The sequence below is a fragment of the Mustela nigripes genome, chromosome 3 (assembly GCF_022355385.1).
Source record: "Mustela nigripes isolate SB6536 chromosome 3, MUSNIG.SB6536, whole genome shotgun sequence".
In the NCBI taxonomy this organism is placed as follows: Eukaryota; Metazoa; Chordata; class Mammalia; order Carnivora; family Mustelidae; genus Mustela; species Mustela nigripes.
The window spans coordinates 38785638-38801258 of NC_081559.1; the positions used below are offsets into that span (position 1 = coordinate 38785638).

General features: G+C 44.9%; 1 protein-coding gene and 3 non-coding genes across 4 annotated transcripts; all 4 read right to left on the bottom strand.

Annotated features, from left to right (window-relative positions):
- Positions 1-749: 749 nt before the first annotated feature.
- On the bottom strand, positions 750-10957 carry NCL (nucleolin). The gene is made up of 14 exons (XM_059393711.1): positions 10814-10957; positions 9549-9665; positions 7747-8236; positions 6952-7155; positions 6637-6723; positions 6295-6436; positions 5389-5513; positions 4713-4836; positions 3684-3841; positions 3108-3231; positions 2720-2853; positions 1996-2122; positions 1408-1631; positions 750-1225 (listed from the first exon to the last, which is right to left on the bottom strand). The coding sequence occupies exons 1-14, from the start codon at positions 10829-10831 to the stop codon at positions 1149-1151; spliced, it is 2151 nt and encodes a 716-aa protein (XP_059249694.1). The 5' UTR covers positions 10832-10957; the 3' UTR covers positions 750-1148.
- On the bottom strand, positions 1805-1939 carry LOC132014778 (small nucleolar RNA SNORA75). Its single transcript, XR_009403418.1, has one exon. It is a non-coding gene; the product is annotated as a small nucleolar RNA SNORA75 (small nucleolar RNA).
- Positions 2493-2573, bottom strand: LOC132014788 (small nucleolar RNA SNORD20). The gene has a single exon (XR_009403426.1). It is a non-coding gene; the product is annotated as a small nucleolar RNA SNORD20 (small nucleolar RNA).
- Positions 6525-6593, bottom strand: LOC132014787 (small nucleolar RNA SNORD82). Its single transcript, XR_009403425.1, has one exon. It is a non-coding gene; the product is annotated as a small nucleolar RNA SNORD82 (small nucleolar RNA).
- Positions 10958-15621: the final 4664 nt, after the last annotated feature.

Here is a 15621-nt window from a genome sequence, read left to right on the forward strand (position 1 = left end):
ACCCTAAAACTAAGAGCTGAATGCTCCACTAGCCAGGTGCCCCTTCTACATGTTGATTAGTCTGATCGAAACAGGTGGTTAGAGTCCATGTGGTGTTTGGATTTGGATGGCTAGGTTAAAGGATTTCTGCTCTGTATCATCTGGGGCATTGTTTAAGTAATCCTGTTAATCCCTTGGCACAGACCTTTCATATGTCCCTTAACTTTTATTAGAGGTAGAGAGGACAAAGATACTTAAATTAGGGACTACTGAACATAGGCTAATACCAAAGCCCTTTCTCATCAGTTTAACCTGAGGGTGTTGGAGGACTTAGAAAAAATACAAAGTCCACCCACTGGATTCGTAGTTTCCTCTCCAGGCTCACTCACAGTCCCAAAGCCCCCATGGTCCAGTCATCAGGCACAAATTCTATGGAGTCACTGCCAATTCCAGAATCCTCATTCTCCACCACATGCCTCAGGAGGCCTGACCAATGTGCTCCTCCTGGCCCCTCTCCAGAACTTCTTCAGGATACCTGATATTCTCAGGCCTCCTACAAGCAGGATAAGGCACAGGAGAATTCCAACCAGCCTTTCATTTCACCTTACCAGCCATTTCACCAAAATTTACAGCGAGAATACTTGAAACCAATTTATCAAGCACTTCCAGGAGGGGTGGCGGGGTGGACCTGGAGTGGCCGAGCTGGCTTTGCCATGCTCCACCTTCACTACAGTCCAGGAGAAACACTCTAGGAAGTACAAGTCTGGCACCAGAGTTTAGGACTTTTAATTTGTCCCAAAGTTGCTGAAGCAAAAACCATGATAAAACATTCTGCTTTCCTTTATACCCCCCAACGCAAAAAACAAAAACAAAACTATTTGTAGGAAAAAAATGGTTTTGTACATGGGAAGAAACAATATAAATTCAAAACTTACAGATAAGGATTAGCTCTATCACTCATCTCTTTAAAAAGTTTATATGAATATCCAGTCAAAACCAACAGGGTAGCTCCCTTGAAATGTTATCTATACGAATTTCCAAGTAGACCACAGGACTGTACTGTCTTGGAATGTCCTCAGAAGGCTCTGTCATTGATCAGGTAACAGAGTAAAAACCCCAGAGTCCTTTTCTTTCAAACAGAAGAGGGAAAAACAGAGGGATAGAAGAAACTATTCAAACTTCGTCTTCTTTCCTTGTGGCTTGTGGTCTCCCCCTCCTCCTCTGCCTCCTCGGAAGCCTCCTCGCCCTATAGGAAGGCAAGACATCATTAAAGAGTTAAGTGCAAAGCTGCCGGAAACCCTCCCCTCCCCAGAGTGACCAGTGAGAACCTGGAGATTGAGACAATGGGCCCTGGGCTCTGGGCACATTCTTTAGTGCATGTGCCACAGTGCCCAGTACATACACAACGAAGCCTCCCAGCCTCCTTACCTCCAAAGCCTCCCCGGCCTCTGCCACCAAATCCACCTCGGCCTCCTCTGCCACCACCTCGGCCTCCAAAGCCACCTCGGCCTCCACCACGGCCTCCAAAGCCACCTTCACCCTTAGGCTTGGCCCAGTCCAAAGTAACTTTGTTTCCATCAATTTCACCATCTTCCATGGCCTCCTTGGCAGCTTTGGCATCTTCCTCACTGTTGAAGTCTACAAAACCAAACCTAAAAGGCCAAATGAAATTGCCCATTATAGAAGACATACTGAACAAGTGCCCGGATTAACCTCACATGCTGGACACCAATCCCATAGGAAACAGAGGTGATCAACGGAGAAAGACCCCAGTAATAGGAGCTACCCCAGAAGGTCGGAACTGGTTTTACTGTTTGAACCTCAGAAATGTCTCACAAAACAGCAAAATATACCTCTGAGAAGACAGAAGGTAAAATAATGCTAACTGTGAATTGTCTCTTCTTCTCGTGCGAATCCGTAAACTGCCACCAATCGACAGAAAGGAGCTCAGTGAGAAGATCTGCCAGATGGGAGGTCTCCACTTAGCAGACGCTGAACATTCCCTGCTCAGCTTACCCTTTGGAGGACCCAGTCTCCCGGTCAGTGACTATCCTTGCCCGAACAGAGCCATCAAACGACTCCTTTAATGTTTCTTCTGTGGTATCCTCAGACAGACCTTTGACAAACAAAGTTTTGGACGGCTCTACGGAAGAAAAATTGTACATTTTACCTAAAGCCACAATTCACAATAACCAAATGCTGGCTTTCAGTATGAGACTACTGGCCAAGAATGCTCATCTTAGCAGATGCAAGCCCTTCACTTAAAGGCTACTTTAAAAAAAAAAAAGGCAGGTAAAAGCAACTTAGTAAACTCATGAATTAAAACAAAAGACATACATCAAGCACCATCTTAAACTTACACTGATTACCAGAGCAGCTGAGATCCTATCTCAGATCCTTTATGGAAAGCAGAAGCAATGCAAATCAGACAGAGAGCTCCCTAAGCAGAAAGCTTTTTACAATGATCACACAAGGCAGTAACCAGGGGCAGATGTGCTGCTTGGAGAAGACAGCTGGATCAGAACTTGACTATCTAGAGGAATTTTCTTGAGATTTCATCAATTATTTTCTCAGATAATCAGTCATCATATCCAGTATCCTTCACTCAGCAACAAGAGATAAACAAAAATGTTCATCTCTAAATCGGACCCAAAAGACCCCTGAAAACAAAACACCCCAATACAGCAACACACCGAGGAGTGCTGACCCCCAACACCATACCCTATTAAATATAACTCACGGCTTCTGGCATTGGGTGATCCTCTGGGTCCTTGCAACTCCAGTCTGATTGCTCTGCCCTCAATTTCCCTTTTATTACAGGAATTTAAAGCTTCTTTAGCATCTTCAAATGAAGCAAATTCTATAAAGGCATACCTGAGAACAATCAATCAATCAATACTTAGGGCAAGTCACCAAGCACATAGCTCCTATGCTGTCATCTACCACCACCACGCCTTTTACCTTAAGGAGACACTTAAATGATGCTCTTTATACAAATCTTGGGAGCTAAGATGATTCAGCTTCCAGTAGCATCCAGGAAAAACAGTAATTTTACCCCCCTTTTTAGAACTTTGCAATTCATTCGTAGAGCACATTAATGGGTAGCCTAAAGATACTCGTTACTTTACCCTTTAGATTTGCCGTTTTGGTTCTGGGGCACTTTAATAAAAGTTGCTTTCTCAAATACTTCCTGAAGGGTTTCTTCTGTTGCACTATAAGACAGGTTGCTTAAAACCAGTGTTTTTGATTCACCTACAAAAAAAAACCCAGAAAAACAAAATACCAAAAACAACAAATGAAGACTCTGAAGCAATGGTCACCAAGCTTGGTCACAGCTATAATACATTCCTCAAGAACTTCCATACCTAGGAAGAGTTAGCATACCAACGGCGACGCAGGTGGACTTCCACCTATTACTCATACTGAGCACTAGTCATGCACCGTTTCAGTCCTGTTACCTAGAGACATAAAAGCTACTTGTCTACCATCTTCCTAGATTCTAATCTAGCAATGCACACTAAAGTAAAAAGCATACACTTGAAGGAAACTAAACTATATTCTAATGCAAAATGACTTCGTACAACTCTCACTCAAGACAGAGTTATTACAAATAGAGGCATAACTTGTTTGATATTTTTCTACATCTGATTAGTTAAAGTACAAAGATTTCAACCCATCAATCCCAGAATCCTATAAATTCTTACCACTCCAAGTGCTATTCTTTCCACCTCTATAGTCTTGACTTTGACCCTTCTCTCCAGTGTAGTACAGGGAAATAGACCGCCCATCTATCTCTGTCCCCTGCTTTTCTTCCAAGGTTTTTTCTGCATCAGCTTCTGTCTTAAATTCAATGTAAGCAATCCTGCAACAATGGGGGGGGGGATATCACAAAGAACTCGTTTTTAAAAACTGTTATTTTTTTTTAAAAGAAGACTTTATTTGACAGAGACAGCGAGTGCGCAAACACAAGCAGAGGGAGTGAGAGAAGGCTTCCCAACAGAGGGCTCAATCCCAGGACCTTAGGACCACCACCCAAGCTGATAGCAGACACCCAATGACTGAGCCACCCAGGTGTCCCTAAAAACCGTTTTTTTTAAGGTTTTATTTATTTGGCAGAGATAGACAACGAGAGAGTGAACACAAGCGGGTGGTGGGGGGGGGGGTTGGTGGCGGGAGAGGGAGAAGCAGCCTTCCCGTGTAGCAGGGCTTGATCACAGGACCCTCACTCAGATCATGACCTGAGCCGAAGGCAGACGCTTAACGACTGAACTACCCAGGCACCCCTAAAAATCGTATTCTTTTAACACAAATGTTTTAATCTCAGCAACACAACCTTGTTTCAAATGAGTACAATTAAAGCATTCTTTGTTTCAAACTAAAATGTTCTCGTTTTCTGCCATATTCTACTTTTCAATGAAAACTTTCCTCCCATACTACAAAAGGCTGCCAAGTATACCCAGATTATTTATTCACAGTAACCCCACCTCACTGCGTAACTACTATTACTTATAAAACTAAGCATACTGCACAGTACTTTATACATGAGCTCGCCTTTTAAAAATCACAGTGCAGGTTGAGTATGTTATCTCCACTGTACAGACAGGAAACAGAGGCAGTGATTAAAGGTTAATTTGCCAAAAATCACACACCTCAGTAAGTGAGATCAAAATTACGAAACCAGGGAAATCCAATTATTTTAATAAAACTCAACATTCCACAGACACAAAACATACCCTTTGCTCTTTCCATCCTTGCTGACTAATCTGATCTCCACAGCATCTTCAAATACTTCTTTTAATTCATCCTGAGTAACTTTGTAAGGCAGATTTTTAGCCAGAAGTGTTCTCGCATCTCGATCTAGATAAAAAAGATAGAACTGGAAACGTATGGCCTAAAAGAAATTCCCTTAACCCACAAATATCAGCTAATGGAAAAGTTCTGTTCAACAAGTAACCCGAGATACAACACACAAGGCACTCTGCCAGTATGGAGATGCAGCAGTGGCAAAAACAAAATGCTGTCATAATTCAAGAAAACTGTACACTGAATACTTAGAACACAGTTCAAACTAAAACAGGTGCTCAGTAACTTTTGAATTAAAAAATTATGAACATTTTAAAACAAGTGAACAGAGAAAGAGTAGTTGGGGGACCTAATCTAGTTCCAGTGAGGAAAAGAACCATCTACATTATCCAATTCTTTTTTAATCAAAGTCTACTCTTGCTTACCTGAGATTTGAGAATTTATAACACCAGCAAGCAGTGGATGTCACCACTTGAACTCACCGAGTCCTCACATTATAAGGAAGAAAAGTGAACTACTTAGTCTGGCCACTTACCTCCCGACAAGATACATACCCATTAAAAATTAGGAGAGAGCACTATCACAATGACCTGAAGCCTTACATACCTTTCTTACTGTCTTTTCCCTTTGGTTTTTCTAGTTTAATTTCATTGCCAAAAACTTTCAAACCAGTGAGCTCCAAAGCTTTTTCCAGGTCTTCAGCAGATTCAAAATCCACATAGCCAAACTTCCTTTAAGGTGGTAAAATGAAAAAAGTAGGAGTGGGGGAAAACCCCATTAAAAATATGAACTACAGAACACATACTGGAGAGCAGGAACACTAACTTGAGACGGCAAACAAACAAGTAAAAAAGCACCTACAGTGCCAAGTGTAAATATGGGGAAGAAATGGGAGTTCACCTTTGAGGTCATAGTAACCATACTGCTCATAACAACTGATATTAACTGTTCAAAGAATCTGTTTTAAGCACTAAGAAAATTCTATCTAAAAGCATTAACAATTATAGCTCTTCAAATCCACTACCCATTTTTTTTTCTTTTTTAAAGATTTGACAGAAGGCAAGTATGCATGCACAAGCATGGGGTAAAGAGGCAGAGGAAGCAGCTGACTTTCCACTGAGCAGGGAGCCCAATTCGGGACTGGATCCCAGGACCCTGGGATCATGACCGAAGGCAGACGCAAAACTGACTGAGCCACTCAGGTGCCCCAACTCCAGTATTTTTAGATTATTCTAGGAACAGAAGCATCAACTTATTCAGTGCATTAACAAAATGCACTATTTAGTGCATTAACAATTTAACTAAACCATGTAATGTGCAAGTTAGTTAAATTAACAATTTCACTAAATTGTGCAATGCACAATTTAGTGCATTAACAAAATTTAAAGGAGAATTTGAAAACTTCGATTTGGGATTTTGTATTTTGATAATCTAGTTACTTAATTCATTAGTGTCTAACATTTAAAAAACTTGCAAACCCAAAAACAATATATAGAACTCCCTCATACTCACCTAGACACACCAATTCTGACATCCACAACAGCAAGATCATTTTTAGCAAAAATGTCACTAATGCCTGTTTTTAATTCAGGAGCAGATTTGCTGAAGTTCAGGTTTCCAACAAAAAGATTGAATGATGTAGTTGGTTCTGTAGCTATACAAAATATAAACTCAAAATTAGTCTATTCTATCTGCAAAGTATGGCAAGAACTTAAACTTCCACTATGCCATTTCTACACAGAGCACATCAGATATCACAATATCACATCAGGTTTCAGTATTAAGTCCCTTTATTGTTCATCACTTGTGCTATTAGGCGTCCTAACCCTCCCTAATCTCCCATTCCCCAGTTACCTTCTACTTTCTGCTTCTTGGCTTCAGGAGCTGCTTTCTGTTTGGCCATTTCCTTCTTTCGTTTTCCAGGTGCTTCTTTAACAGGCTCTGGACAAGATTTCAAACAATCTGGTTACCAGTCAGTAGCCACACATAATGAAGAGCCTCCCTTTTTTTTGGATAAAGTAACCTCTGTGCCCAATGTGTGGCTACAACTCATGACTCCACGGTCATGAAGTGCAAGCTCTACCAACTGAGCCAACCAGTTGGTTGACAACCAAGTTGTCTCCTTCAAATAAAAATTTTAGGGTGTACTTCAGAATCTAACTTTAATACCTTCCTCTTCTTCCTCCTCCTCCTCCTCATCTTCCTCCTCCTCCTCATCTTCCTCCTCCTCCTCCTCATCATCATCATCTTCATCCTCATCATCATCTTCTTCATCTTCGTCCTCAGCTGTGCTCTTGGCCTTCACAGGAACAGCTTTTGCAGGGGCTTTCTTCCCTTTGGCTGGTGTAGTCTCCATAGCTTCTTCTTCAGAGTCTGAAAGTGATGCAACTTAGTCAAAAACTCAAGAGAATTCTACCAAAACATTATTAAGTTCTAAGAAAATCTAAAGGAGGGGCGCCTGGGTGGCTCAGTGGGTTATATCTCTGCCTCCGGCCCAGGTCATAATCTCAGGGTCCTGGGATCCAGCCCCACGTCGGGCTCTCTGCTCAGCGGGAAGCCTGCTTCCCTTTCTCTCTCTACTTTCTGCTCTGCCTACTTGTGATCTCTCTCCTTCTGTCAAATAAATAAAATCTTAAAAAAAAAAAAAAAAAGAAATCTAAAGGAAATGCAATTCTATTAATACCACTGTGCTTAGCAAATTATGGAAGGAAATTAACAGATTGGTTGGAAGCAAAATCTGCCATTATGAAAAATACACACAAAATGTGCCATTTTAAGCATTTTCTCAGGGGCAGGTAATCATTTTGGGTAACTCAAGTCTAGTGTACCATAAACACCCCAGAAACCCCTAGAATGGCTTTCATCTAACTCCAGGTTGTCATGGAATACACAGCATTACTGCCAAAACCTCACCCCAATCTATCTTACAAAAGTAGCCCAGGAACTAATGAAAGAAATCCTTACCATCTTCCTCCTCATCTTCATCATCCTCCTCCTCATCTTCATCATCATCTTCCTCATCATCATCCTCATCATCGGAAGCAGGGGCAGCAGCAGCTGCTTTCATCACCGCTGGCTCAAATTCATCCTCATCTTCATCCTCATCCTCATCTTCCTCATCCTCCTCTTCACTGTCATCATCTTCTTCTTCATCACTGTCTTCCTTCTTAGCATTCTTACCATTCTTTGCTCCCTTGGCTGGGGTGGCTGCTCCTTTCTTACCAGGGGTTGCTACCAATGCCTTGCCTGGTGTGGCTCCCTTCTTGCCAGGTGTTGCTACTGCTTTGGCAGGAGCAACGGTCTTTTTGGCTGGTGTAGCCGCTGCCTTTTTGCCAGGGGTAACAACTGCTTTCTTGGCTGGTGTGGCAACTGTGACTTTTTTTGTTGGGGAAACCATCACCTTCTTAGCTGGAGTGGTGGTAGCCTTCTTGCCTTTTTTCTGAGGAATGATAACCTGAAGAATAAATAAAATCAAACATAAGGCTGTTTCCAAACCCAGAAAGACAGCCTTGGTTTCATGAATGAGTAGTAACTTCTGGAACTGGTTCTGGCTCCAGACCAAATGCACTGGATGTATGTTAGCACGTTAAACTACAGGGCCATAACATGGGTCCTTCCACGTGCCTAAAATCATTGCCTTCATCTTCAAGTGAAATACTCAACCATAACCCTCTTGACCATTAAAATATCTCGTGCATTATAACCCCATCTTTAAAGCTGCACAGCCTAACACGGACTCTTGACAACAGACTGCTTGCATCCCACCTGCCACTGTATGACAGCCTTAGGCAAGGCTTTTCATTTTAAGCCTTAACTTTTTTCCTCCTCTGTAAAGGGTAACAGCACCAACCTCACATATTGTTAGAAATTATGAGTTGACAGATGTAATTTAAAGTCTTCCAAATAAAAAAAGCTCTACTTCTTAAATGCTACTAAATCATTTTAGAGGTCCTACAGTGGGCAGTGGTATGAAGTTCACTGAAGGCTCACTCTTAAAACCAGAAAATGAGTATCAAATATACTGGACAGTTAGCCCTTACAAACCTAATACAAAGAGTGAGCATCTTAAGCTTAATAAAAATCATTTATCTACATCTAACTGTACTACACCTAAGTTATACTTTTTGCTCACTGACAGTTTTACTGGGTAATGTACTATCAGTAAAACCTTGATTAAACTCTACACGAGAAATCTGAGCACAAATATACTAGTTAGCTGTCTTCACAGCTGAGAAAACAGTAGCCAGGAATGGAAACAGGTTAACACAGAGAGGTAGCAACCCTCAACCCACACCAAGAGTTGCAGTAACCAGTTACCAGAAAACTCACAGACAATGGAATAGAGACTAAATCCCACCTGGAGGCTGGGAAAATAATTACAACTCTTATTATTATTCTGGTAAAGCTAACCTCAAACCTGAATACAAGGCACAGCAATGCCACTCACTTAACAATTAACAGTTCAGGCTCTTTACTCATCTAGTATGTTAGGTTAACAGAGTCAAACTAAATGTCACAAACTTGACACAACATTAACACCAATGTTAATGCTCATGAAAAGGAGACTCCCAATCTTTTCTCTCAAATTCAAATACTTACCTCTATTAACAGGTCAACGAAGAGCTTAGAAAACAATAATCTCAGCAAGCCGTGGATGAATGAATATAATCTTATTTTTGTCACAATTTTCAGACATCCAATTCGCCCTCTTTTAACTCTCCATTTCATAGTGGAACACAAATCTGCATTAAGTCATACATAATTACCTCTTCTCCACTGCTTTCATCATCTTCATCTTCTGACATGTCCTCATCTTCACTGTCTTCTTCTACCTCTTTTGGGGGAGGAGCCATTTTCTTGGGGTCACTTTGATTTTTACCAGCCTAAAAGAGACATTTAGCATATTACAGGTACATCTCAGATCATTCATATTTTTGCCATCATTCTGCAGAGTAAAATGCAGTCACCTCCCTTTCTTAAAACCCTATCTTTTCCACTGCAAATATAAAAACTAACACGAAAACCTATTACTGAGGTCAATGTTAAAAGAGAAACTGTCAACCCCAACCCCATTATTCCTGTCGGGTTTTACAAAAACCCAAGGATTAAAAAGCAGCTACAACGAATTATGTCCCTTTTCCTTCTGCCTTCGTTAAGCACAAACTTTTTTAAAACTATACTTGCAAAATGGACCATGGCCTCCAGCATGAATCTAATTGACTACTACTGGCTAATTTTAACGGCCAAAAATCCAGTCCTTCACGGGGCAGGGGGAGGGGGGAACTACACCTGAAAAAAAAGCTTCTGGTAAATTCTGGCACCAGGTCCCACACTATCGCCTGAATCCAAATTCAGGGGAGGATCTTTTAGACAACTTAAAAAAAAAAATCAGACCTCAACCTTCGGTCCTCCCCTCAAGTTCTTCCCCACGATTAACAACCCCGCCCCTTCCAGGCCCGGCGGAGCCACGTGGGGATAGCCCGCAGGTCACCATGTGCGCGCTGCACCGCACAGAAAGCACGAGGAAGAGCCTCCTTCTGCAGCCCATCTCGTGTCGGCTCGACTGGCCGGGGCCGACATCCCGTGGGCCGCAGAGCCTCCGTCTAAAGCAATCCCACCACCCCCCACCTCACCGCCAGGTCCCCTCCGCGGACGCCGGGACACACGCGGCGCGGCCCACGTGGCGGGCCGCGCACTAGGGCACGTGCGTCAGGAGGCGGGGCCCCGCTCGGGCCCGGCGCAGGAGTTCGGCATCATCCCTCCATCCAGGGGCCCAGCGCCCCCTCCCCACTCAGTCTCGAAGTCTTTCCGCGCCGCAGCAACCACCCGCGGAACCTGCCGAAACGCTTCACCTCGCCACCAAAGAGCCAAAAGCCGCGAGACCTCCCCACTAATCGCGCGAGATTTCCCGCAGCATGGCGCCCTCGAACGCGCCCGGGACGGCGCGCAGGCCCTCCTCCTCGCGGCGCCGCGCGCGCGCTCCTCAGAAAGCAGGCCTCGACGTCCATGCTTGCGCAAGCCGTCTTCTTACCTTTGCGAGCTTCACCATGATGGCGGCTTATGCCGGCAGAGTGTGTGGCGGGCGAGTGGCGCAGAGGAGCCTAGACAACCCAAGCGACGTCGATGGCGGCCGCTGGTACAGAAGATCAAGGAGCACGTACGCTCGGCTGCTAGCTAGAGCTCGAGACTGAGGCGAAAGACTGAGCCTGCCCAGTAATCGCCTCTGGAAAGGCGACGACGGCGCCCTCGTGACTCCGTCTCGGCCAATCAGAGGTTGCGTCCATCCCCTGGACCAATCGGGAGCCTCTACCCCAGAACGGCGCGGGGCGGGACGCAGGCGGGAGAGGGCGGGCCGAGGCGGGTAGGCGAGTGGGGAGGGGATTCGGCGGCGGCGCCCTGGGGGCGGGACTCGCTTTGTGCAAGGCTGGCGCCGATTGGGTAGTGTGTCCGCGGTTCCTAAAGTGCCCCTCCGCGGCCCGTTCTCCCGGCGTCTGCGCGGTGGAACGGGAGATTTTGGCGCCGCTTGTTCCTGAGCCCCGGGCGGCTGGCTAGGGGTGGTTTCGGGTTCCCGAATATGTCGAGGTCCTGTCGACTGAGGAGGCCTTGGAGATGCTGCGCGGCTCCGGCCCGCTCTCCACGGTGAGCCGTCCGGCGGCCGTGGAGAGAGCCGTTCGTCCCCCGTTTCCCCGCTGATGAGACCGAGACCTCCGGAAACTCGGGGACCGCCAAGGTTCGCAGAGCCCTCGTCGGAGGCCCACGTCAGCCCCGCCCGCCAACGAACGAGGGACCAGAAATTCCCCGTCTGCAGGTGGCTCTCTCTCCCGGGCCACGTGTCCGAAGCTGCCTCCGGAGAGCCGCGGATTTCTGAGCTGGTGCACAAACAGCATATTTAATGTCAAGTAACCTCACGCACTAGGTATTTCTCCCAATGAGGAGCCAGCCCAGAGAGAGAACTTTCTGGTGATCGCCAGGTGTCATAACTGGGGTGGAGAGAGGAACCTGACCAAGCACAGAGCCAACCCTTTGACCATTTACAAGTTCCCTTTTTGTTACTTGAAACTAAAGCATACATTAAAATGTGACTGAATTCAGTTTCACCAAATGGGGATAGGAGGACCGATAGGAGTCGGTCAAAAGAACCAAAGGAAAAGTTCCCTCAATGCAGAAGCACAGAGGGTTCTTTGCGTTGTGCTTCTGCCGATTACTTTGATGGGTCATTGTGGGCAAACTTCACTCGTGCCAAATTTAATGCAGAGCACTTCCTGCAGTATAGAGACTGCCTAGGACATATCCTGGGCATCTGGTACCGAAAATGTTTCTACAAAACCATGCCTGTTACCTTCGGCTATGACAGTATTTCCATAATTGAACTGCGGTTCAGAATCACCTCTGGAGATTCTAATTAAAGAGGTTTGGGCTGGGGACCAGGATTTTGTATTTTAACAAGGGCCCATGGGGATTCTTGGTGAGCAATCAAGTTATTTTGCAGTTCTTAACTAGCATACTCCTGGGCCTTGAGTATGTAGGAAATCCACAGCTACTCATGGGTGCTCTGATCAGGGAGGAGGCTGGGGCCGGTACTGGGGTCAGCACCCTGCTTTCTGACCTGTGGAGATCCCCGGAGGAAGTTAATTTTCTGAACTCTGAGAAGGGGACCAGGAGACAGAAAGAACGGCATGGGCCAAGGCGTGGTAGAATAAGACCCTGATGGGTTTTTTTGGTTTTTTGTTTCTGTTTTGTTTTTAAAGATTTTACTTATTTGACAGAGAGAGAACATGGGGTGGGGGGCAAGGAGAGAGGAAGAAGCAGACTCCCTGCTAAGTAGGGAACCCAATGAGCAACTTGGTCCTAGGACCCCTGGATCACGACCTGAGCAGAAAGCAGATGCTTAACGGGTTGAGCCACCCCTGGCACCCGAAGACTCTGGTATTTTCAAGCAGTTTGGCTCAGAGTAAGATTAGGGCACTCATAGGAAGAGGCTGGAGAGATAAGCAGTAAGGCCTGATTGAGTGAAAATATTCTGGAAACATTGGCACGGCTGGCTCCTTGTTCAGATCTGTTTATATCACCTCCTAAGAGGTTTTCCCTGATCCTCTAATGAAAAGTGCCACCCAGGGACTCCCTATCACATCACCCTAACTGAGTCATCTACAGGTACATATTACTGCCTGGCATGTTTCTTGACTGTTTATTGTTTATTTGCTCCCTCCGCAGCCATGAGAACATAGGTTTTGTTCTCTGCTATATTCCTGGCACCTAAAGCATTGGCAGACACAAGTAGAGGTGAAAATTACTTATTGAATGAATGAATGAATGAAAATGGTTTAGGTAAAAGAAGTAGTTGGGAGATCCAGTATTGTTTAATGTTCAAGTCCCTTGCTTTGGAGTCAGTCTGGGATAGAAAAGTAGTAATGCTCAACATTTATATAATACTTTACTATGTTCCAAGCAGTATTCTAGTTTCTTTACATATTGATTCATTTACAAGAAGGTTACCTCTGTTTTACAGAACTAGGGCACAGAGAGGTAAATCAGCTTGTCCAGGGTCACACAGCTAGTAAGTAGAGGAGCTAGGACCCTACTCTGTCATTCCAGGTTCTTCATCTATACAATGGGGATCATAATAGTACCAACCTCTTGGGTCATTTTGGTATTAAGTAAGATGCTGCATGTATTTTTTGAGGGCATATAATAAGCCCTAAGCCCTGAATTAATTTTTTTGAAGATTTATTTATTGGGGCACCTGGGTGGCTCAGTTGGTTAAGTGTCTGCCTTTGGCTCAGGTCATGATCTCAGGGTCCCTGTTAAGCTCAGTGGGGAGCCAGACTCTCCCTCTCCCCCCACCCCTCCCACCCCCGGCTCATGCTATCACTCTCTTTCTCTGTCTCTCAAATAAATAAATAACATCTTTTTTAAAAATTTAAAAATGCTTATATTTTAGAGTACACAGGCAAATGGGGGGAGGGGGGGAGGGAAAGAGAATCTCGAGGAGACTCCCCACTGAGTGGGAAGCCCAATGTGGGGCTCAATCCCATGACCTTGAGATTAAGACCTGAGCCGAAATCAAGAGTCGGACGCTCAATTGACTGAGCCACCCAGGTCTCCCAGCCCTCAATTAATTTTTAGCCATTGTTACTATTGACAGACTTGGTGACTTGGATAAAGAGGGAGAAAGGATAATTTACTTCCATTATCTGCTGAGTGTGTATGTAAGTGGAGTGACACTAGGAGGGATGCAGGTCTTGGGAGGCGCTAATGAATTCCGTGTTGGACACGCCGAGTGCATGAGAGATACCCATTGCTTCGGGCAATTGGTCCTGCAGAGATGGTCACACAGCCAGAGGGTGTATGTGGACGGCCCAGAATAGCCAGAGTGAGGAGAGGAAGCAGCCCAGGCCTGGTGGGAGACATCTAGAAGTTGAGAGAAGGTTCAGAGGCAAAAGCCGAGCCAGAGAGGGAGTTTAATTTTTTATTTATTTATTTTTTAAGGTTTTATTTATTTATCTGAGAGACAGAACACAAGCGAGGGGTAGGAGCAGAGGGAAAGGGATAAACAGACTCCCTGCTAAGGTAGGGCTCCATCCCAGGACCCTGAGATCATGACCTGAGTCAAAGCCAAACAATTAACTGACTGAGCCACCCAGGTGCCCCAGAGAGGGTAGTTTCAGAAGCCAAGAAAAGAGAGGGTTTCAAGAAAAAGGGAAGAAAGAACAGTGTTCACTGCCATAAGGTCAAATGAGGTGAGGTCCCAGAGGGTTTTCTAGATTTGGTATTGAGAAATGAGGGAGATGCTGTCAAGGCTTGTTTTCTTGTGCTGGGGTAGAAGTCACTCTGACCATAGATGGAGAGCAGTGGTACTAAGTACAGGGTCCCCTTGGAGAAAGCGCCCTTGGGAGAGGGAATGTTCCCTCTACTGATGCTGTCCAAGGAGGAAGATGAACTTTGGGTTAGCCTCTGGAGAAGGAGGCAGTCGAGGGAGAGTTGGAAGGTCAGAAAGAAAACGAGAGGAGAGATTCAGTGAGGAAGGATCCTTTTATAAAGGTCCAGACCAATTTGAGACTAAAGGTAAGAATACCTGTGTAGTTCCCAGTAAGTGTATCCCAGAATGTGAGCTGGGGGGTGGCAGTAGCAAGGTTGACCTGTCAGCCTGGCACAGTAAGTGTCTTTCAAGTGCCCAGACAGTGCCTGGTGCATGAAAGGTGCTTAATAAACATCCACTCGTTGCACAGAGTGTGGACGTTAGAATCATAGTAGCTCCTGTCTGTTGAGAGAATGGGAGGTTGTCTTCCGAAGGAAAGGGACAGAGTAGGGTGGGAGTTTAATGAGCACAGACTGGTGGGGGAAAAGGAGGGGACTCTCTTAAATGCCCAATGATTGAATTTAAAGGCATGCAAAGGTTGGGGTGCCTGGCTGGCTCAGTTGGTGGAGCATGAAACTCTTGATCTCAGGGTTGTGAGTTTGAGTCCCATGTTGGGTTTAGAGATTGCTTTAAAAAAAAAAATCTTAAAAAAAAAAAAAAAAGATCCAAGAGAATGTAAGTTGGTGTGGCAGCTATGGAAAATGATATACAGGTTTCTCAAGAAATTAAAAAACAGGGGCACCTGTGTGGTTCAGTGGGTTGAAGCCTCTGCCTTTGGCTCAGGTCATGGTCCTAGGGTCCTGGGATTGAGCCCCTCGTCAGGCTCTTTGCTCAGCAGGGAGCCTGCTTCCTCCTCTCTTTCTCTGCCTGCCTCTCCACCTACTTGTGATCTCTCTCTGTCAAATAAATAAATAAAATCTTTTTAAAAAAAGAAATTAAAAAATAGAGCTACCATAGGATCCAGCAATCCACTTCTGAGT

Bases quoted from the DNA above. Each gene is read 5' to 3' on its own strand.
- NCL (XM_059393711.1), bottom strand. The intron at 6,437-6,636 runs GTAACTGGGGAA...TATTTTGTATAG, and splicing joins CAAGAAGCAGAAAGTAGAAG to CTACAGAACCAACTACATCA. The intron at 1,632-1,995 runs GTAAGCTGAGCA...TTGGCCTTTTAG, and splicing joins GAGACTGGGTCCTCCAAAGG to GTTTGGTTTTGTAGACTTCA.